The sequence below is a fragment of the Aythya marila genome, assembly GCF_965140915.1.
Source record: "Aythya marila genome assembly, chromosome: 4".
Lineage (NCBI taxonomy): Eukaryota > Metazoa > Chordata > Aves > Anseriformes > Anatidae > Aythya > Aythya marila.
This window is the reverse complement of record NC_139045.1, coordinates 9,377,056-9,400,676: the sequence shown is the minus strand read 5'-3', so window position 1 is coordinate 9,400,676 and position 23,621 is coordinate 9,377,056. Positions and strand designations below refer to the sequence as shown.

The 23,621-nt window shown below is 37.5% G+C and overlaps 1 protein-coding gene across 1 annotated transcript in view; it reads left to right on the top strand.

Moving 5' to 3' along the window:
* The window catches only part of PDLIM5 (PDZ and LIM domain 5), a 130,137-nt gene that overhangs the window by 79,174 nt on the left and 27,342 nt on the right, over nucleotides 1-23,621 (top strand). The window contains 1 exon segment of the mRNA XM_082758810.1: nucleotides 21,961-22,145. Coding sequence (XP_082614936.1) covers nucleotides 21,961-22,145 — 185 coding nt within the window.

The window sequence follows — 23,621 nt, the reverse complement described above, 5'->3', positions numbered from 1 at the left end:
ACACTTCTTTTCTTCTTTTCCATCTGCTTTGCAAAAAGAAAAAAAAAAAAAAAGGGAAAAAAAAAAGAAAAAAAAGAAAAAATATATTTCACTAGCCTTACTGCGAGAGAACTTCTAGCCTTTTCTATACTTTTCTAACACTTTCCTACTGATGTATAAAAAATGAGATGAAAATGTTTTTGTGCTAATCACTAGTTGACAAAAAAAATACGTATTTAATGCAGAACAACTTGGGTGGTTGAATCTCCCAGAGAGGGAGAGGAGATGGCTGTTGCTGTTCTTTTTGCCTTAAAGGAGTCTTGCATTGCTAAGTTTGAGTTACTGTAGGTTGTTAGAAAGCAGATAGCAGTGAACAAGAGAATAAGAAATGGTATTTCTTTGATTCAGGGGTGGGGAAAAGGATGAAGAGGGCTGTCTGCATCTACTTTCGGACTATGATACTTACCAGGATAATTGTCTTGGATTTCACTACATTTTCAGCAGATCAATTTTAGAGTGGTTGTAAATGTTTTACAAAGTAGAGCAAGGTGACAAGCTGCTTTTAATCAAATATAAATAAATAAAAATGCCAGTTGCCAACCCCAGTACAACCTTAGTATAAAGATTCTGCTGCTTTAAATAGTAACTTGTTTATATCATGAAAAAATTAGAAAGAAATAAACAGAATGTTGCCGTGTACCTGTAAGAGCTTTAACACAGCCTCTAACAGGAGCAAGATAAGACAGTAGTATTTATTTATTTCAGAGTGAATCTCTTAGGATTTCTTGTGTTTATAAAAGCTTCCTGGCTCTATCGTTCTCCTGTAAAATAATGTATTATAGTAGCTACACATTCATTAATTTATGCTTTCTGAAGCTTGAAGAGTATTTTAATAAAAGTTGCTTTTAACTTAGTGATGTCTCTTTTCTTTTGAGTCTCTTGGACTCCTTGAGTAGTCTTCTCATGCAAAGTGCTATAATTTCATTACACTTTCACAAGTTGTAATAAGAGGAACAATAACATCCCTTCTGCATGCTAGAAACAGTCTGAACTGGACAATAATATCAAAGTAACAGTTTCTGATCATGTTAAAAAAAAAGTCTTTTTTGTGTTTTGAGAATTGTCACAAGATTCACAGAAATCAATAAAAGATTTGACCTTTTGGGGGACCGCAGAAACAAGAACTTAGTTAAGTAAAGTTCACTGCCAACTTTTGCAACATTTTTTGAATCACAGAAGTTTCAAACCTCAAAGGTGAACTGTGAAACACACATAAAAGCCCAATCATTTGTAATTACCTAATGTGAACCGCTGCCATTGGCTTGTAGCTTGTGCAGCAAATCTACATGTTGTTCTGATGAAACTGGTCCTGTGAATAGACCTGACGTTCACTGTAAACACTTCCGCAGAAATAGTAGGGTAGTGTTTTTTGCCTTTTTTTTTTTTTTTTATTTCACAACTTGTGAGAACTGAAGTGGATTGAGACCTTTGATGAAAGCACTTTAAGCTTGCGTTTCCTTTTCAGATTGTTTATACTGATACACAGTACACTAGCTTACTGTATTTGTCATTTTATCTTTAGGGAAAACCAAACAGAAAATGGAGAGCTCAGGTAATAGCCAAGTTATTTCACACTAACAAGTCACTGATGTGGATGCTTAACGACGCACATCATAAAGTAAAATTAAATTTTTACTAATGACAGAAAAAGTCTTCTCACATCTTACACAACTTTTGGTTTAACTCCTTAGGGACAGATGTTGAAAATACTCACTTTGATAATTTCACTGAAGGCTGTTTTGATGAGAAGTGCCAATCAGCTTGATTTTTCTCTGCCAAATAACTCAGTTGTCTGAGTACTGTGTATTAAAACCAAGCATTTCTGAAGTGCACATATACGGCAATATAATCATTTGACAGAATACTGTATAACATAAGAATGTAAAACTGTGAAAATTGTTCTACTGAGTTTAAAGAATTTCTTATGAATGGAAAGGAAGTCAGGAGTTTCACAGAATATCAATACGATGAAAACTGTGAAAGATTATCACTTAGATTTTCTGTGACATTTTCTCTGTGTGGTTAGAATGGTTTAACCTTCAAGTATTTTTGTATTTTGGAGATGTTCCTGAATGAGAGGTAATGAGTTCATTACCTCTCATTCATGTTGCTATTTAACACACCACTATGTTTATATTTCTTAGTAATTTTATCCCTTTGAAGGTTGAGTTGCTTTGGTGAAAAATGGAAGAAAAAGCCTCTCTAAATAATCCAAAGCATACAAGTCTCTGTTTTAATTAAAAGTAAATATAGACAGTCATGGAGTCTGTCTATGGTGGGTGTGAGAATAGTTTGAGAAAGGCAACCTAATATAAATTCATAGTAACAAAACACTAGTTCCCAAAAATGTTACATGAATGCGTAAAACTGATTTCACTCTCTGCTGTAAAGTTGTCATCTCTTCACCCAGTATCTCCATTGCACAACACTTGTTGACATTAAATTTTGGACTTCATTACTGTTTCCAAAACAATGGACTGCTTTTCCATTTGGATGTGGATAACATGCCTTAGCTCATGTCTGATTCCTAGTATGCGTCTGATCTTTGAAAAAAATTCTGAAAAATCCTGTTTTTGATATAAATGAATTAACTTAAATGTGATTACATAGAACAGAGAATATGAAAAACAATGGAATAGAAATTTCCCTCAGTAATCTACAGACAATATACCAATTTAATAATACTACAACTTTTCAGGCATGGTCTAAGACAAATAGATATTTTTAAAAATTATTATTTATTCCTAAATTGCAGCCTGCTAGTGATATTTATGTGTATATATATATTATTTTTCTTTTCCACTACTTCTTTTCAGCACAGGAAATTGGAATAGAGAGCCCTCAGTGAAATGTGTAAATTGCAACTTTTAAGCAAGATACTTAAAGTTTAGAAAGGCAAAGTCTGGCCTTTATGTAAAGCTTATTTGCATGTTTTAGGAACTGATTAGTTCTAACTGCACAGTACTCTATTTCAAAGTATGTTGATGTTCACCTTTAACAATCTAATTTTGAGCCACAGGTTTGTTTTTTGGCCTTAAAACATAAAGTCAGCTCACTATTTTGAGTGAAGATGTGTCTGGGTTTTTCCAGATCTATAGTTTAGCTAATCCACAGCCACTGGAAAATATTTGTCCTACTCTTGGTCAGTACTGAAATAACCTGTCATAAATCATGTGATTCTTTTACTTTTCCCTTTGTGTTATAAATACTTGTAAAGCATACCTGCAGATCTGCATAATGGAGCAGGAGCCCAGGATATTTCTACTAATCTGAGTAAAAACTCCGTAGCTACTCAGGCTTTGGAGATCCCATCTGTACCAGAATTTCCATCTACACCTTTATCACCTATGAGGTCTGCTAACTGGTCTTTCCTAAATCATCTGTTCATTAATTCTTGGCACTTAATACGGGTCTCTGCTTTATTAAAATTCATAATTCTGCATGCTAATTTAAATAAAAAATAAACTTGACTTATGTGACTTAGTCTGCTCAAAACTTGTGCTCATAACTCCTCTCTACCTTGTAGTTCACTTTTACTTCTGTGTATTGCAGTGAGATTTCTGGTGGGTGCTTTTCTTCCAGTAGAGAGCCTTTAGTGCAATATGTTTTAGATTATTTTCTTGTCCAAACTGGAAAAAAAGAAGCACACATATATTAAAAAATATTAAGTAATATATTCTCTAACCTTCACAAAACTAACATCCTAAAAAAGTTGCAGCAAAACATATATAAAAATTCAAGGAGTGAAATCCCATCATCACTTGTGGCTCTTTCTTTTCCGGTATTTCCTAAAAGGTTTCCATCACATAGTACAATACCAAATACGCGTTTCCTATATTTGTCAATGTAAAATACTGCTTGGTTTTCTGAGTTTATAAGAAGCAGGACATTTTCCAACCTTCACTAAAAGTGTGACACATCTCAGGAATATTGTTCCTCATTTTGTCCCCTGTTTGTATTTTGCTATAAACGGCAGTTTTTTACAATTCACTTATGTTTTTGAGTACAATGTTTTCTGTCCAGCATACTGTTTCAGTATGGATTAAAAATCTCTTTGTGTGTTTTGTTACTGTGAATGGAGTGAAAACGGTGCTAGACCAGAATCTGCGGCCGCTTTTCTGCCGATAGCAGAGTCCTCCCATTGCAGTGCCCCCTCTCCCCGACCTGCTGAACATGTTGCTGCAACATCTTTGGGGAGGTAAATCATTCAGAGGTGGTTTCCATTTAGTTGTGATCTGTCTATATACTGTTCTAGCCCAGATTTTGTTATCTTAGGGGAGAGAGGGTTGTCTGTCATTCACTTAAAAAAGGCTTATTAATGTTGTGTTCATTAGGGATATTCCTGATAATGGCAGAAAGAGGATGGTGAAGAGCAGTAAAATAAAGCTGAGCAGATTCATAAACAGTTTCATGGAGATCCATTAAAAAAACAAACAAACAAACAAACAAACAAACAAAACCTGTAGTACATATCGATATATTGTCAGTAGAGTCCCTTTCATCTCCTGAGGGGCATAATGGTTTGCTCAACTCACAAGTAATTCAGTGTTGTTTATATTTTTCTAACATACAGAAAAGTGCCTTTAAAAGTAGTATTTTTTTTTTTTAAGGAGGATGACTTTTTTCATAACACCGTACTGTACTGTGATGCCATCAAAGAAAACAAAGTTATTTGGAAAATATCCCAACACTGGCTTTGGATAGATTCACTGGCAGTGAAACCTGATGTTTTGGAGGTCATCTTTGGGTGTAAGGCTGTGACAGTAAATTTTTTTAACACTATTATTGAAATTAAATAACATTTTTGACAGATTCTGTATCACAGTTCAGGAGGGATTTATTTATTTATTTATTTTTCTTTTCAGATAGCTTATGTTCATTCACACACAAACATAAAGTTCTAATACTAAACAAAGCTGCTGCTTAAAAAGAAAAAAAAAAAAAGAAAAAAAAAAGGATTGTATTCTTTTTCTTCCTGTGTGGGAATGAGAGAAGAGAAATCTTTAACTAGAAAAGATGTTTTATCTTAGGGTGGGTTGCACTAAGTGCTGTTTCCTGTCTTTTACTTCCAGTGCAATGTTTAAGATCCTCTTAATGAAGAACTTCTGCTTAACCGGATTTGCACTTATTCTTGTGCTAGGTGATTATCAGAGTACAGGTGGACTTAGCAATGGTGAAAAGAGGACTTTTGCGAGGAGGACTAGCACCTTTTTTTTCACATTTGACCCCCCAGATTGACACTTTGCACACTTTATTCCCATCCTTGGGAATGATGAAGGGCTGGTAGCTTCATCAGGGACCCCAGCACTGACTTCATTAACATTCACCTGCAAGTCTTGACAGGCAGACACATAGACACACTCACACTCATGGATGTTATCCCTTGTAAGCAGTCTTGATTACTTTTACCCTTTTAAAAACTGCTCGTTAATGTAAGGATTCATCTGGTCCAGGGTCTTCTGCCTTCTTGACTGGCCATAGAGACGCGGCTTCAAATCAAAAGTATTAAACCATATCCAGAGTAACTGTTTCACAGACAAACAGAAGACAGTCATCAGGATGATGGCATGGTCATTTAAATTCTAGACATCAACCTGAATCTCTGTGATCCTGCTCAGGAAAGTGATGTATCAAGCTAGGTCAGATATTCTTGTCCTTGCAGTTTATAAGGCATGACAGGACTGCTTGCAGTGGTAACCTAAGAGTACTGTGTTAGCACAAGAAGTCTCTCCAGTTGGGTAAGTTCTTCATCTGTGGTGTGACTGACAAGGTAATATAGGATGGTTTTGGAGTTTTGAGGGTTTTCTTTGCCCAGGATAGATTGTCTAGTAGGTTGTTGCCATGCTCTTCACTTCCCCAGAGAGCAGAGTTCACTTTCAGAGACACTCAATTTGATCCATTTGGCGTTATCAGAATTTCATTATTTGTGTAACTGGTTTGGGAAGACTTCAACTTCATCACAAGATATCAGTATGTCAGGGTAGGCACAGGAACAGCTCGAGTAGCAGATAGCATGGTCATTTGCAGGACACCAGGGGGCAGCTTAGTTCCCTAAATAGTTCACAGTAACTGCAACAAACAAAAGCGTATTTCCAGTAAATTTAACTTTCTTGGGGAATTTCCTACTTTTCAGCAGTTGTGCTTGATAACAAACAGAAAACTCCTTGTTTTATTTCACAAATGTTTTCCACCTTCAGCTCTACCTGGGCCTACAGTGCAGGTTGTGCTCCCTTGGTGTCTGACCGAAGTGCACCTGCAAGAGAAATGGGAACTGAGAAAATAAGGCTTCTGTGTGTCTGAGCAAGCATTGTGCCTTCTCCTGAATACTTCTGTTCTTTGCTAATGAACTGCAGTCCCTAGAGGGAAGAAATAAAAAGCAATTTCAGTAATCGATTTTCATCTCTACCAGTGAAAATCTAGTGTGATGACACATACGGAACTGCAGATGCCTTGCAGGTACTGGCACAAATACCATCTTCTGAGTACTGAGAAGTTCTTAGTTCCAAATCTTTCCAAAGTTCCAGTTCTTTCCAAATCCCAGCTCTGGATCCTGTGTCCAAGGAGAGTAAATTAAAGTCTCCTGTCTTTCTGGACCTGTGGCTACAAGTTTATTATAGATTAACTTAGCAAGCAAGCAGCTCGAGCCATGGAAAACTGGGAAAGGACAATTCCATCCCTCTCCATCCATCTGCTTTGTTCGAGGCTCTTGTTTTATCTGGAAATTAAAATACTGTTCTTTGCCTCAGTTTCATCTCTTATTTCATTTTATTTCCTTGTTATAGTCATTCAAAGATGATGGAGAAGGCGGAATTTATTTGAAGGTGTGGAGGATTTGTGGGAGGTTATTTCCAGAAAGACTTCTGTGTATAGCTTATATCACAGGTGTGTAGAGGAATCTGGAAAGGACTTCCTTTGTAGCCTGGCTTCCTCTTATCTTACTGAATTCTCACATGGATATTCTCCTTCGCAGACCAGTCAGACTCAAGGTATAGTGCTTGTGTGCCTATGTGAGGCTCTTATAAAACAAATTAATTCTGACATTTGGTTTTGGTTTTGGAATACAGAAGTAGTTTAGCATGATTTTCTTTCTCATTGATTTTTTTTCCCCCACATTTTTCAAATGCATTATACGGCTAAGTTTTCAAACTGCTTTAAGCAAGATGTGAATCTTCTCTTTCTTTCTATTTTTTCCCCTCCTTAAGCTAGGTACGCTTTGAATGTATCTTAAGGCAGGTTTATATCAACATTTTCATTCAATTACTGTGCGCTGAGAAAAAAACAGACAAACAAACAACAAAAAAAAACAACACTGGAGGGGATGGCAGGATACACATATAGATAGTCTTTCTGTCTCTTGACAGAGATAGAGATGACCAGCTTTTTACAAAATGAATCTTTTGGAAAGCTTTCTGAAATGTGCCGGGAAGGACTGCGTGGGACTAGTGTTTTGTGCTGTATCACCTGGCAGCCAGTGCTCTCCTTGGAGCAGATGTTTGGATTACTTCTGCTCGAGGCAACACAATTATCATTTCAGAATTTGTATTCAGTAGATTCTGCTATGTTACAAAGATTGTTACTGGCCACAGTTTTTGAAATATCAGAATTTATTTTATCAATGTATCTTTTAAAAATATTTAATTACATTTATATTTGGCAGCCCCTGTTAGAAGCAACCTACTGATGCGTTAGGTGCTATGCAGCTTGTTCCTCACCATAGTGTTGTACAGCCACAGTTAGAAGATATTGAGACAGGTTTTTTTTTTTTTTTTTTTTTTTTTTTCTCCTGCTTTCTCTCCTAGTGCAAATTCATTTCAAATATCACGTGATATTAAAGAGGAGATTGATAACCGTACAGTGGTTAACATACTGATTTGAGGCAAAATTATTGTAGCTGAAACTAATCTGAAAAGGTGGTTCAGAATGAGAGCCAACATATCTGTTCAAGCAGTAAAAAAAAGTATAGGAGTATTTCCTACTCAAGATGGGCAGAAATCCGAGCAGCTTTTGCAGAACTGGAGAAGGAAGGATTAGCATAGAGTGTGGGAAGGAGAACATAATTACATAAATTGCGTGATCCAGTCAAAGCTATATATAATTTTGTTTCTCTCCTCAGATGAGAGGCCATTTGTATAGGAAATATATTTGGTCTTTATGTTTTGTTATTGAGCTGGTATTACTGCTTACAGCACTCCTTAGGGTTGGGAGTACATCCAAAGCTGATCTCCAAAAATCCTGTGTTGTATAAAATGGCAACTATCAGAAATCAATAGGGACTATTTGCTGGGTACCATGTCAGATTTTAAATAATGAAGGTATGGGCCATCCAAAGGCCAGCCGAATTGCTTTTGCCACTAAAGCCCCACATTCACTCTCAATGACTGGCATAGATGATTATTTTCCTAATGGGCTCCATCTTTTCTTGGCTGAAGCTCTGTGATTCGTACCACCCACTACTGAACCACCAAGCTGCAAAATGTATGATCTGGATTTCATTACTGGCTTAAAGCTTGGCTTACTGCTTATATGGCAGACTCCATCATATAGAGCATAATACCTTTTTTTTTTTAATTGTCATTTTATTTCTTTAGCGAAAGCTTAAACTGGTCATATGGCCATATAGTCAATTACTATAATTTATAGTGAATTATTACTCAATTTCATATACGTGTTATCCCCCTATAAGCTTAACAACAGTGAAATATTTAGGATCAATTACAGCCTTTCCAGGAAGTTTCAAAAAGTCACCTTAAATAGTCATCCTGGCAACTTTAGACTCTGTAAACCACAGAATCTGGCACTTCCTGAGGAATAAAACTATTACAAAGCAGATCTAGTGCCAACAAGTCTTTAGACTACTCTATTATATAAATGCTTTTTACAGGCTTACAGATCTACTTTTATCATTTCATTAATGAAATTATTCCCAATAGTCATAAAAGCAAATAGTTAGTTTTAAATAGTAAGTATCAATCCAGATTTTTGTTGTGTACCTTCTGATTAGCAGACAGCCAAGCATATTCTTTGCCAAAACTGTAGTCTCCAAGAGAGTCTTACTCCTTTTCTCACTGCTGCCAAAGCAAGTCAAAAATGGGAGTACAATGAGTTTGTATGTCTGAATAAGATTTGGAGTTGGCTTGCTGTCTGCTTGCTTTCCCTTTAGAGCACATACCCGGTGTGATTCATTCCTCTTCTCCTTGCCTACTTCAAGCCCCTTTTTATGACTTACAAAGCTTCACAAATATGTTTTATGGAGTTATAGATGACCTGAGGGCAACTCCAGAAAAGGCCGGATTTTCTGAAAACCCCTGTTTTGTTGTGAATTGTTTTAACTGCTGCCATACTTTCCTAAAGTCAGACAGATCTCCTTTTTGGCAGATTTGACATCTTCATCAATTTTCCTAAACAGATTGCCTCATCAGAGTCATAATACAAAAGGGAACCTTGAAAAGACAAGAGCTGCTCATTTAGTTGGAAAACAATGTCAGGCTGGGGAGAACAGGATGTTCCAGGCTACCCAAATGGAAACCACCAGATCTTTTATGGTTGTCTTTGGTTACAAGCAAGAAGAAGTAAAATACAGGGGGAAATATTGCTCAGTGAATGCTTATTTTCTTTCTGCTTTCTTGGACTTAAGAAAACTTTTGTTTGAGAATCCTTTGGAAACCTGACCCAAGTGTGTATCTCATCCCCCTACAATTGGTCAGGTTTTAAATACCTGAATCCAAGTAGCCACAGTGTCTAAAGTGTGATCTGCTTATGCTAGGTAGAGTTGTTAATATACTTGTGTTCTCATTCAAGTATATTGTATATTTTTAGAATAATTAATTTGAGCTACCCTAATAGTTTGTTTTTGAGGTTAAGCAAGGCTAGTTTTAAGCTCTCAAGCTTCAGCTCTAAAAAATGGCCCGAAGAATCCATTTCAGAATGGTCTAATTCCTGGAGGGTGGATGTTTGGTTCCTAGGGAAGAAAAAGAAAGCCCTCAAGAGCTACTTGCTTATTCTCATTATCAAAGTCACAAGAAGACCAGCTAGAAGGAGTTGTCCATTGCTGTATGGTATTCTTATATCAGATGAGAAATTTCCTCGGAGTATGTAGTCTCATTACAATTACTTCTTGTCAAACTAAAACCAACTAGGAGAATAACTCCCGAGTTGCCTGCTCCCGATTCAGCAATCCTTCTGCCAAGCGCAGCTGGTACAGAGCCTCCGCTCCCTGCAAAGTGCAGTGTGGCCACGCAGACCCCGGAGCCCCCTCTGCCCACCCCTGCAGCTGTGCAGCCACCTTTTGCAGCCCCGTCTGTGGAAGCAACTCTCGTGGAACCTCCCCATCCTGCCAGGTACAAGGATACCCACCACAAAAAGGCACAATTGAAACTCTATTTTTACTTATGGTTTCACCTGATTTTTTTTGATGTCAAGGTGGAGCAGTTCACAGGCATCTCTTGACCCTCATGATGCTCTGGAAATTAGCATAACAATTAGCAACTAGAGTAGCTATTAGACAAAATTTAGAAAAGTACTTCAGAAATCATAGTGGCCTTTAGATAGAGATGGAGAAACTAAAATCACGGGTAGGAGATTTGATAGGAAGGTGACTTTGCTGAAGAAATTTGATGACATGAATTGAATATGTGGTATTGAAGTATGGAAGGAAAAGGTGAAATAAGATTTTGGGGGAAGGTGTAGGACAGTGCAAGTAATATACGGTTCTTTGATGTTAAGCATTTTATTTACATGCCTTTCAGAGGTTTGTCACCCTTGTTATAATAGGCACATTTTTGAATTGAACAGTAGGCTGGAGTTTCTGGAGAAGAGTATAAGTGTTAACTTGTAAAGTGACAGGACATTAATTATTCTTACCAGTTACCAATAGGGAAAGATAGCTCCCATCACCTCCACCCCTCCAAAAAAAGAAAAAAAAAGAGGGAGGGTAGAAAAATAAGTCCTTATTGGAGTGGGCATTGGGTACAAGAATGGGGATCTGGGGATCTGGGTTCATTTAGTTTTAAGAACCCATTTGTTGAGTCTTTCTAACATGCAGATTGGCATGCTAGTAATTAATAATCACTGATATTAAACTATACCTGTTCTTTTTTTTTTTTATGGCTAAGGAGGGCTTTTAAAAATCCTTAAATGAACTCCTCTTGAGCTTTAGCTACCATTGCCGAAGGCCTAATAAGTGTTCGATTAATGACTTTTTTTTTTCTCTTACTGCTTTTGGGCAGGCATGATGCCTCTATCTCTACTTGTGAAACAAGTTCTTTCAGTAAAATTTCAAGCTGTCAGTCTAAATCATCCATAAGTCATTCAAGGTAAATCTTTCAAAGTATGGGTACAGCAGACTGCCTAGGTGTAAGCAAGGTTTTCAGGCAGAATTTCTGCATGTAAATCCAAGCAGCAATGTACGAATGGCATTGTTTGGAGTTTTTTTTGTTCATTTCTGAAGTGATTGAAAAATACACAGTAATTGTGTGGACATTGTCTTAACATTTTAAGATAGAGGTGGGGTTATGGATTCAGTATTGTAGAGATGACTTTGGAGCGAGCACATTTTTTCTTGGCTTTTGCCTCTTCATATTCCTTCCCATTTAGGTAATAATTAGGGGAAATGCAAAAGGGCATGAAGAACATGCTGAATTTTGAAAAGGTGGCTAAAAATATACCTGCTGAAGTTGTATCAGCAAATATTGCAAAGTTTTTGGTGTTTATTATTTATTCTGAAAAAGCAGGGGGAGGTAACTTACTTTCAGGCCTCCTTCTGTCAGTACTGTGGAGAATGAGTTAGGTCCACATGGGCCATCAGTCATGGGCAGAGGGTTCAGTGGGAACAACCCAGGGGTGAGAGAGAGTCTGGGATGAGCACTTTGAAGGCTGATAGATGCTGATCACTGACTTGGTGAATGGAAAGTTTTATTTGTAGGTAAAATCAGAATTGTTTCTTTCTGTGTTAGTGTTCAGGGGGCTAAGATGTTGCCCTGACATCTCTGTGAGCTGGGAACCTACAATAGCATTACTTTATGGTGGTTAGTGAAGTCTAGTATTGTACTCTGTCAATCTTTTCTGCTTTCTCTGTGTTCTCTGTTGGTTCAAAGTTTGTGTGCTAGAACAGTACTGCTGGGAAGTCCTTTGGGAAGTCTGCCCAAGCCTGGACCTGCTCCTGTTCCCGTTTTTTCTCCTTTCAAGCAGAGATCAAAAATTAAGAGCATGGCTGCTGCTGCTGTGTCTGCTGCCATTGCTGTCCGGGCCAGGTAGACATCAACTTTAATGGAACATTTTACAAATTAGTTTAAGAAAATTCAAGCTCAGACAAGAATAATTGCTCCTTGGCAGGATTGCAAAATCAGCTCTTTCACAATAGCATGGTGGCAACTCATTAGAATATGTCCAAGGCTCCCATGTCCTTTTAGCTTAGCTCCAAACTGCTGCTCTGAACCTTGGTGAGTAATTCTGCTTCTCTGATCCTCGTGATACCCATGATAGGGTTCAGTCAGTAAACCAATTGAAAATAACAGTTAAGTGATATGGGTGCCAAAGAATAATCTGCATCTTTAAATAACTTCTGGATGCTGAAGAGAGTAGAGAGAGTTGCATCTAAATCTTTAGTATATTACTCTTTGTAAGGGATTATTAAGACCAGTGGTCTCAATGTTCTTGGTTGTGCACCTCAATCATTTAAAAAAAATAAATAATTTTGAATGTTCACTCCCAATACGTGTATTTATTACTTCCTAAAATATTAGTAAAGTAGTTCATGCATATAATTTATATACACTATAAAACATACACAAAAGCAGAAATTAGAAAAGGTGAGAAAAAGATTAAATAAACACATTTTTTTTAATGGTAAAAATATATATGCTTTTCACACTGCAGCGGGATTTTTGGGCACATCAGGATGTGTACATGCCACTTTGGAGACCGCTTTAGATGGCATTTCTAAGTCAGTCCTTCGAGGTTCAGTTTATCCATACTGCTACAGAATTTGTAGAACTTTTCATTTTTTGGAGCTTTCAGTTAGTCCCAGCCAACTTGAACTCTGTTCAGTCGGCTGGTTTGTTTACACGGTCTTTTTAAATGCTTGTCAGACTCTCTGAACCTAGTGTCTACCGTTCGCTCTTGGATGCCCTGCTCATCACCCCTGTCACTAAACCTCCTCTGCAAGCCATTGGGCCCTCCAGGAAGTCAACAAGTGCTCTGGAGCTGCAAAAGAGCAAAAGGTATTGTCTGAGTGCTGCACAAGGTTGGCACCAAGGACTCGCAAGAAACCGGCTTCTCCTTCAAAGCCTGTTTCTATCGTCTGCATGTTTTCAGCAGTCTGCTTGTTGTGGTTTTTGGCACGATGTCCCTTGATCCCGAATCCTGTTGGTTTCACCTCTTTGCAGAACTAATCTGCACCTTGGTCCTGTCGGTGCTGTTTGTGCAAATCCACCCTACTAAGCAAAGCAGGCATCTAGTGCACTTCTGAGATGCACGATGCTGTTTGTGTTGCATTCAGAAGCTCACAGGGGAGGCACTGTCACTCCAAATAGCTGACTGGAGAAGAAACAAGATATTCTGGCTCAAAACCTCTACCCAAATGAATTATTTGCAACAGTTCTTTGAGCAAGCAAGCCGTGTGTTAGGCTGTGAGGGTGCTCCTGGAACAAAAAGCTGCTATTTTTCAAAGCCCATTTTTAATGTATGAACTCAAATAACTGGCATGTGGTGCAGCAAATAAGTGTTTTAAAAAATTATTTGCTGTCTAGACTCTTTGTTCCAACATTGATTCTTTTCAGTGCACAGGACTTCTTGTTTCCTGACTGCAGCTATGTTAACACTACCTCCTGTGAAAAGCTGCTTTTATGTAATTGACTTCAGCCTCAAAGGAGAGAAACTTTGGGCGTATTTTAAAGGACAGTACATAGTAAGTTGTGCTAGGGAAGAAATAATCTGTGTATTTTCATGTACTTGCATTTTCACAAGAATAATACCCTTAAGGAGATAAAGCCCAATTAAAGATAGAGCTGAGATCCACTTGATGTAAAAAGAAAAGAAAAAAAAGTCACGTGTTAGTTCTTTGCCTCCTGTTTCATGGCTTGCAGGGTGACCTGAGTCACTAGAAAAGGCTAAAGCAGCTCTGACTTCAGGGAGGAAAATGGTGATCACAGATCATCTTTCCTTTTATCTTTTTTTTTTTTTTTTTTTTCTTCTCATGTGTGTGTGTTCTTGCATCCAAAGGGAAATCTTCTGTAGCAATTCTGATATCTGTGTACCACTGGTAAAGTCCAGGACATGCTGCCAGCACAACTTCAGTCTAGCTATGCTCTTTGTTTGCTGATATTTTAGTAAGGAAAATAATGGCAGTGAAAACAAATTCTCTGATTTTCCTTTTTTCCTTCACTCACTGATGTGCAGAGTTTGTGGCATAAGCTGCAAATGAAGTTAGATTGTTACAAGAATGTAAGCATTTGCCTTGCTGACTCTGAAGCTGTCTTTATGTTTATGCATCTTTTGCTCATGATACAGGGAGAAACATACTGGGGTGACAATTTCTACTTTACTTTTTATCAACTTGAACTGCCAGTGCATGTAAGGAAGAAGAGGTTGCCAGTAGATGGAGCTGTAGAAACGAGGCTTTGTGCTGCCTCATCCCAGTGAGAAAAGGAGCACAAACTCACTGTATAGATTGAGAAACATGTACCAAAATTAGAGGTATAAGAAAAATTTTGCTCACAGTTCATTGTCAATAAGTACATATTCTCCTGTAAGTTCAACGCATAGCAATCAAAACCAATCAATTATGTCAGAAGGAGAAAAAATAACAATGCTGAAAAATATTTTAAACAGCAGCTCACTTCATCCCACAACGAAATAGCTGGTAAGGAAATAGAGCTGAAATCGTATGTCCATAAAGAGATGAGGGTATGACATAACATAACTTGTTACAACTTGGGACAACATATGCTAACTTGTTCAAAACAACTGGCACAACCAAGACAGCCAAGTAAATAAGCTTAAACAACTTCACATTTTGTGTTTTCCATCTCTTTGTTAAAATACCTTACATGAAAGGGTAATTTACCTGAGGTAGCAGTGTTTTGTTTGCATTATCTTCAGGGAAAAACTCAAGATGGTTGCAACTACAGCAAAAGCAGGGCTTAGGTCTTGTTCTGCAGTAGAGTTTCTTTGGAAGTATTTCTATTTCATACCTTTCACTTGACCATCTCTATTTCAAAAAGCTTGTTGTCTTAAACTTTGCTGTACTGGGTAGCTGACAGAAAACTTTTTTTTTTTTTTTTTTTCCTGACTGATGCAATATCACTTATTAACTGGCTTGAAGTAGTGTCGAATATCCACACATTTTCTTCTTCTCCTAGATTCCTCAGAAATGTTTTTTTGTTTGTTTTGTTTTTGTATAGCATAGGCATGCAATCTTTCACTGATTTAAGTTCATCCTGTTGGCAACAGAGCCTTAAGTTTTATAGTTCTGTGTTTTTTTATTTTCCTCTTTTTTTTTTTTTTTTTTTTTTTTACATACATATATAAAGCAAAATAATGTATTTAATACACTGCATTTCCAAGAACTGGAGGTCTTGCTTAAAATTAAACCATGTGGCAAAACTCAAGTTTTGGGAGACATTAGCAGAAATGGGCATAGACATGACTTTTGCTTTACATACCTGACACAAAGCCATGTAGAATTACTTGAAAACAAGAGTAGCCTGGTCTTGTGAGATAATCACCAGGGTTGACTCTGAAAATATTTAGTCTGAAAGAAGTTTTGAATTGTTTCTGTGCAGATCACTGCTTATGTAAGAGTTGCATATGTCCTTACTGCAGCTCAGTATGGAAATACTTTCACCCACGTGACTTTCCCTCGTCTTACTCTATTTTGCACTTTCTTGCAAGTTACTGGAACACTATTGGGCTAGCATAAGATCTGAACACCAATTTTAAAAATTGAATGAGACTGTGGGTTTCCAGAGGGATAGGAACAAGTTCAGCACTTAGTATTTCTTGTCTTCTGTTTCTTTATTGTTGCACCAGATAGTCCTTGCAATAAAAGTGTATGTGTTCCCCCATTCATATGGTTTTATCACTGTTTTCATGCCTGGCTTTTTCTGATCTTCTAATTTTTGTGTGTGTGTATTTTAGAAGTTGTTTATTCAAGTTTCTGGATTATGCTTAATGCTTGATTGGGATGAATAGATAACCAACAGGCAGCAATATTTAATACCAGGGAAATCTTACTTGTTTGTTAAACTATTTTGGTTTTAGAAGCCATAAAGCAGAATAAAGCCTATCACATTCCACATGGTTGTGCCAGAAACCAGCAAGAGTGATTTGCTTGCTTTTTTTTCTTTTTTTTTTTTCCTTTCTTCTTGTCTTGTTTTTGTCTTAAAAGATTTAGTGTTCTTAAGGGAAAATAACCTCACAGAATTCCTGGCCATGTGAAGAAAGCATTTACAGACTCTTAGATATTATATGATCTTTCCTGTCAGCAGGCTTTCTCAGACCCCAAGAGACTTGTTCCTGATTCACGCGGTCATTCTGGACAACAAGCAGGAGTTAAAATATCTTTTGTAATCCAGAGAACTATTAGGAAAATGTTTATGTACCAAACTGAGCTGCTAGTACCCATTGGGGTTTGGATGATGATATTTACAGATGGATACCCTGGTATCTTGGACTTGTGTTGGAGAAAATCCTGCCAAGCCTCTAGAGCCTGCTTAGGAAAGTCTGAGATTTGTCCCTTGTTACCATTTCAGCAGTGTTAGATGTTACAGGACAGCAAGCTGTATTTCATTATCAGCTAGGACCATAGCTTCTCCTTCGGCTAATAACAGCATGAGACAGTTATCTTTTTTAAAGCACGTATTTCTGCTGGAATGCTCTGTACAGGAGTTTCCATGGAAGGATGGGCGGAGGTTTAGGCCTCTATAACCCCAAACCATGTGTTTTTCTTCTCTCTGACTTCTGGGGAGAGAGAGGAGAGGGTTTCAAAACCTTTGCATCCAAGAGGGTTTTCCACTGCTGACTTCTTGAAATGCCTCTGAAGTATGCTCAGCCTAGTGTCAGTGCATGTGATTTTGGGAAAGAAGCAGGCATGGCATAGGTGCAGATATCCAGGAGTGGTCCCTGAGAAACTGGTGCTCCTTTCACGTGTGACCTGGACCTGCTTCCTTCTGCACAGGCTCCTCACCTATCACCCTTCTGTAGCATCCAAGAGGCTCTTAGTACCATGTCCTGACAGGGACTAACAGCTGGCAAATGTCTTTATCTCCCAGTCCTTCAACCAAGTAATAGCATGTAATGCAGTGTTTGGTATCTGGGGAGGAAGATGAGGAGAAAGAGTCAGGAATTACTCAGTTTTTATTAGATGTTGCCTGTTCGCATAGTGTTCCTGTTGGTTAGGAAGAGCTAAATCTGAGGAGCTTGTTGTGAGCTCTGGGTAAGTTTGTGCTGGCACTGGATTCCGGTATGTGTCCCCAGCTGTCAGACTGAGCCCCAGAAAGTTCTTTCTTTTCCATAAATGTTGTTGTTTGCCAGTTTTCTTTGGTTGATTTTTCTGTTTCCCTTGCAAACCACTTCCAACAATTATTTGCTTCATCTTTCTATAACTTAATAATTAAACACATCTTGGATTTTCTGGTCACAGGGCTTGAAATCAGCTGGGCTTGTGTTTCACTGTTCCTTCTTGCAGGGCTGAAAACCCTTGCCCAAAGCTTGACAGGAGAGTTTTTTTTGACATCTGCTAAGCAATATCATCTTTCTTAAAATGAAAGTGACTGTTTTGGTTACTTGTAAGAACATATATCATTTGTATTTTGAAGAGGGACCCAAGTAGTTTTCTACCCTAAGTTTAGAACATCATTTGCAGTGATAATGTACATTAACTTTCATCATGGAAAACTTTATTTATTTATTTTCTGTAAGTATTCAGCAGGTGGAGGAGAATTATTTAAGAGTTACAGAACAGAGTTAAAAGGTTAAAACTAGAGCTAGGAGGTAAGCTTGGCATTATCAACAGCACAGGTGTTCTGACATCAGAATGTACTTAACCTGAACCTGACTTCTGAGTGTCACTTGGACAGTCTGAGAAACCTACTTATGTGGAGCTTGGTAAATACATTAGGTTTATCCGTTTATCATTCCTTCTTCAGTCTTATAATGACAACACTGAAAAATACACTGTAGTTCTCTTCCTTAATCTATTAATTTTCTTGAATTTCTGCATTTTTTTTCTCTTTAAACCATGTATTCTCTCAGGAAAGAATCAAGGTTATTCTCAAATCTTTTTAGGCTTGCACTTACTTAAAAAATCTTAAGTAACCTTAGAAATATTGTCAAAGTTTTTTTTGTAATAAACGAGGAAAACATGTTTTTGTTTACAATGTGAAGCTCAGCTTAACTTAAAAAAAAATCATACAAGAGCATCATTCTTTTGGTTGGCCTCATGAAACATTTTTTTTTTTTCTGCCTGGTATGAGAACAAAGATTTAACAGTAAGAACAACAGTCTGGGTCATCACTGTACAACATCTTAGTGCGCTACAAAACAGTAGCAGGGCTAATTTTGGAGTTTGTAGAGTCTCTTCTTGGAAGATCTGTTTGTTTTTGAAAGACATAGAACAATTAAAAACAATAGTTGAAAGTTTGATCATTTCCCAGCATAGATGGAGATGAAGTAAAACGTTTAGGAATTAATTTTGAAGCATGAATTTTGAATAAGTTTAGCATATAAAAGGTGGAATATCTCCAGGGTTCTTTGAAAGTGAGACAAGGATGTATATATCTTTCTCTCTAAGGAGAATGCCATATTGTGTTTGCAGGCAACTGTTTGATTAGGAGCTGTAATTCAGAAAACACAGCGTGTGCACTATTCCCTGCAGCCCACTGTTGGTGGGCAATGTTACACTGGAGAGATGTGCCAAGCATCTTGCCTGTTAAATTAACTGGCTGTAGTGCAGGCTTAAGTTTATTCAACTCTTACTTGAAAAAAAAAAAAAAATAAGGCACAGAGTGCAAAGGGTGTCCAAGACCTGTCAGAAGTTTTGGTGTGAGGCCAGCATGATGCCCTCTTTCAAAAAATCATGGCTTCAAGCTTTTCCCTTGTGAAGCTGGTCTTTAGGATAGTACATAATCCATCTTAGGTGGTCACAAATCACAGGGGGTTTCAACCTGTGGTTATCACTGTCTTTTAGGCTGGAGTCTTTGCGATTCCTCTTTTCAGTCTTTTTGTTTTCTAAGTGAAAACCTAAATGTCTCCAGAAATCTGTTGGTTCAGGAACTTGGCTAACATGCCATTCACAAGCCTCAGCATTCAGCCATGGAAGTGGTGATGGTGAAGATAAAAGTCAGTGTTACAACTAGCCTTGTAGGCACAAGGCAGCATCTGCTTCCCCTCCTATACATGTAAAACTGCAAATCTGGAGATGAAGCAAAATTTCCATCCTGAGGGAGGTCAGGATGGAAATTTTGCTTCATCTCCAGATTTGCAGGTGAAGCAAAGATGATTTGCATCTCCTGTCTTTCCTCCAAAATAGTTGTAGTTGAGGAGCCTCAAAAGCTGCCGTTCACCAGCTGCATGCTTAAGCTGAGTTCAGCTGTTTTCTATGTGGTATTCTTCAGGAAGTGATGCTTTAAGGTAGAGTTCCAGCCTTTGGTGGCTATGCTTGGCAAGTTGATATTTGTGTTTTTGAGCCAGATTAACAACAGCTATAAATTGATATGAAGTCCAGTGGATGGAGATCACTGACCTTATGAGAGAGTTTTGCCTGTCTAGAATCCCTTTTTGCTCAGTAAGTAGCCTTGTCTGTGTAAAGGCAGCTGGTGGTTCAGCAGGATTTTCTTATTTGTGGTTTCAGACGAAGGCAGTAAAATAGGGGCTGGGCTTGAAAAACGATTTGACAAGTGGTGGTGAGTCTTTTAGATGGAGAAGGAATTTTTTTTTTTTTTTTTTTTTTTTTTTTTTTTTTTTTAACAGAAAAAGACTGTGTTTTGTGGAAATCTCAAAGTTTTACAACTGGGGTTCTGGCCTGGAGCAGGTTTGATGGTTTGTGTCTCAGATGTACTCGACTATTTAAAAGGATATTTTTGTGACACTGAAGTTGGAGGCACGTGCTTTTTTCATACTGGAAGCCAGTCCTTAACTACCTTGTGCTTATGAACCACTGAGCTGCTACTTAATGTCAGATGATGTCTTCCTATCCTTTTTCTTTCATTCTGCAAAGACATTTTTATGCAGTATCTCTCTGCTGCCTCAAAATCTGTTGTTAGGAAGACTTGTATTCTAAGCTTTTAAGGAGCATAATGTGTGCCTTAAATGCCTCCATTTGCACTGTACAAATGTCTCTGAAAATCTTTAACGTTCAAATGTAACAGAATGCAAGGTCTCACTTGGTGCTTCACTGTACTTGTGAATGCTGCATACAGCAAATCAATCAGAGTATCACTTAGTGACCGCTACCTTTGTTAGAAAAAGCCTTTAATTGCAGTAGCTGTTACTGAGTGTTCAGATACACTCTGTAAACTGTGAATCTTTGCCTTATCCAGCTAAACATACTAAATACATCAGTTGCTAACCCTGCGAATCTAGAGGCAGAAATCAAGGTTGTGAACTTGTGTTTTGGCCTCATTATATGTCCAAGTGCTTCCATCCAGCATGGTCAAGGCACTGCTGTTAATTTGCAATAAGTGTAAAGTAAAAATAACTCAAGGATTTTTGCTTTACGAACTTGGCATAATCTATATTCTATTCTGTGAATCACCCCAGTGAAATACATACAATATATGTGCTGAAATTTTGTTATTCTTCGACAGAAAAGAGTACAAGGATTCTAATGCATCAGCTGATGAATTTCCAGATTACACAAACTATGTATTTGGAATTGTTTTGATTTTATTTTGCAATGCTGTTGAGTTTATTTACTGTTTTGTTTGCAAATGAACTTCAGTAGCAATTACTCCTCTACTCTGAAAATTTTTAATGAAAATATTTGTTTTCAGCTTCCCAAAGACAAATACCCATTGTATGGATACTGTTACGTGGCATAAAAATCGTGTAGTTATAACTTTCTGATTCTTGAACAGTCTTGAGGAATAAGGAGTGAAAATTTATTAAGTAAATAGTGGCTACTTACACTCTATGTGAACCTTAAGTGCCATTTTCATCATGTGTCTTTTTAAATAGCCGATGGAGTTATGTTAACCCTTAAAATACAAAAGCAGCTGTAAACTGCTCCAAAGAGGCAATATAAAATATTGAGTACGTTGTTTAATGAATAAAGAAACTATAGCTTTTTTTAAACCCCTTAGTGCATAGAGGAAAACTGCATTTAAGCCACTTTTAGACTGATGATCTTTATGGGGATCTACCAGTAATCTGACTGAATGAGTATTTGCCCTAATCTCCAAGAAAAAGAAAGAATTTTGAAAAAAAAAAAAAAGTTAAAAAAAAAAAAAAAAGTGCTATTGTATTTAATTTGAAGTAAGGATTATGTTTTAATCTGCATCATGCCAGCACCTAACTTTTTAAATTTTAAAGGGATTTAGTTGTCTTTATTGTGTTTTGGAAGAAATTACCCATGTGCCCTTTTCTTAGAGAAACATCTTAAAAATGTATCTGGAATCACTACTGTTTCATCTTCTGAATATTCATTTTCTGAGGTCAATACACAAGAGACAGGATCTTTCACCAAGATGTAACTTTTGGCAGGCTTTCCACACATATTCTCAAGGACTTGTGCCCAGTCTTTTTTCTTCCATGCTTTGCACGGAGTTGGCTTGGGGTGATCATCAGAACTTCGATGATGACAGTGAATGCTGCTCTGTTGCACCAAAGCAAATGGAAGTCACACCGCCATTTCACAAACACGTTCACAGTGAGCTCACATTCTAGCAAGAAATGTATTTGATTTGTATCTCCCTTGTTTCGGAACAGTGACTCCATGGAGCCTACCCAACCTGCTGCTTACACGGCCACTTCGGTGAGGAGCATGCCTGCCAGCTATGAAAGCCCAGACACTAGACCTTCTCCCAACAACACCACGTCTGCTGCAGCCCTCAAGCCAACAGGGCCCCCAAGCACTGCTAAGTACTCGGGCTGGCAGCCTGCAAACCAAACAGGTAACTTGCAGTGAGGCTTTTTCTTGTTTGTTTAAAGGTCTTCGGAGAGCTCAGTAATATTTGCTTGACCATGGGTGTAACAAGTGCAGCCTTCAAATTATTATTGGTGTGTATTGAGTACAAGGCAGTTTGGTTAGAAAAGAAGAAAAACAGCATAAAAATTTTGGTAGACTAGTAGCATTCTGTAATTTGTTTGTTTCACAAACAGGCAAAATCCAATGTTGATGACCTTCTATTAAAAATCATGCATAACAGTCAAATATATACAAAACACAGTTTCCCATGTGACTGTCAATCCAACAGAGCATGTTCTCTATGATTTCAGGGAGTCTGAATCAACAGAGATGTTTTCCAAGTGATCTCTTCTGAAGTAGAAGCTTAAAATAAATAAATAAGAGACTAAAACATGAGAGTAGCAACGTATTTGGCATTGGTAGGCTTTATCTGTGGAGGATGCCAGTGTTGCACAGTTCAGAGACATGAAGGTTTATTTACAGCAGTTGATTTCTTACAAGGACAATTTACATAGCTGCTACCTTGGAATATAGTTTGGTGATTCTTATCCCTTTATACCAACGCTAAGACGTCTTATGACTGGAAATAATATTGTTTTCTTTCCAGAAGCTCCTATCTTAGAACTATATACATATTAAGAAATGCAATATGTGTAATTGTGTATCTACATTTTCATAATATTTCAAGCAGTAATTTTAGAGTCTCTTAATGTAACTTGTCTCTTAAATTGAATCTGTCTTGGCACTGAACTAAACTTGAATATTAATTTCAAAGGGTCTAGGAAATCTGTATTACTAATTAAATTTTAACTGCAGATTTTCTGGTAATAATGAGGTGAATATTTTTGATTCTCCTTATAAGGAGATAAGATGCTAAAAATGCATTTTTTGAGTTTTACTCTTAAAGGTTTTCCCTCTTTCAAATATATACAGTCCAGCAAAGGAACTGCAGAGGACCTGGCATAAAAATAAAGATAAAACATACAGTGTTACCGTTGTATGTTTTTAATGGGGTCTTTTGCACATACCATTAAATTACTGTTGATACTGGTAAGGAACGCATTTTGTTTTGGACCTGCAGTACTGCTACCGAGCCTCAAGATGGCAATACGCTGTCATTTCTATACATAGCTATCAAACATCGAGTATATTCTTAAGGGCTAGGTAAAGACAGGCCAATTCTTGTTTTCCTACTTTGAGTTACCTGCCATTGGGAAAGAAAAAAACAAAACCTGTTTTTAAAGTTATATTTTGGTCATGTGTACTTAAGGCAAACATTGTGGGGAAAAAAGTAATCCTTCGTTTTAAGAGGTGGCTGATTGTCCCCCCCCCCAAAGTGATTAATTTATTTCACTTGCACAGAAAACACCTGTCAGCTTGGGGTTTCAGTAGTACTGCACCAATTTACAATATGTTGGTAGGTGTTTCATAGCTAAATCCTACTACTGTGTTTTACCATTAA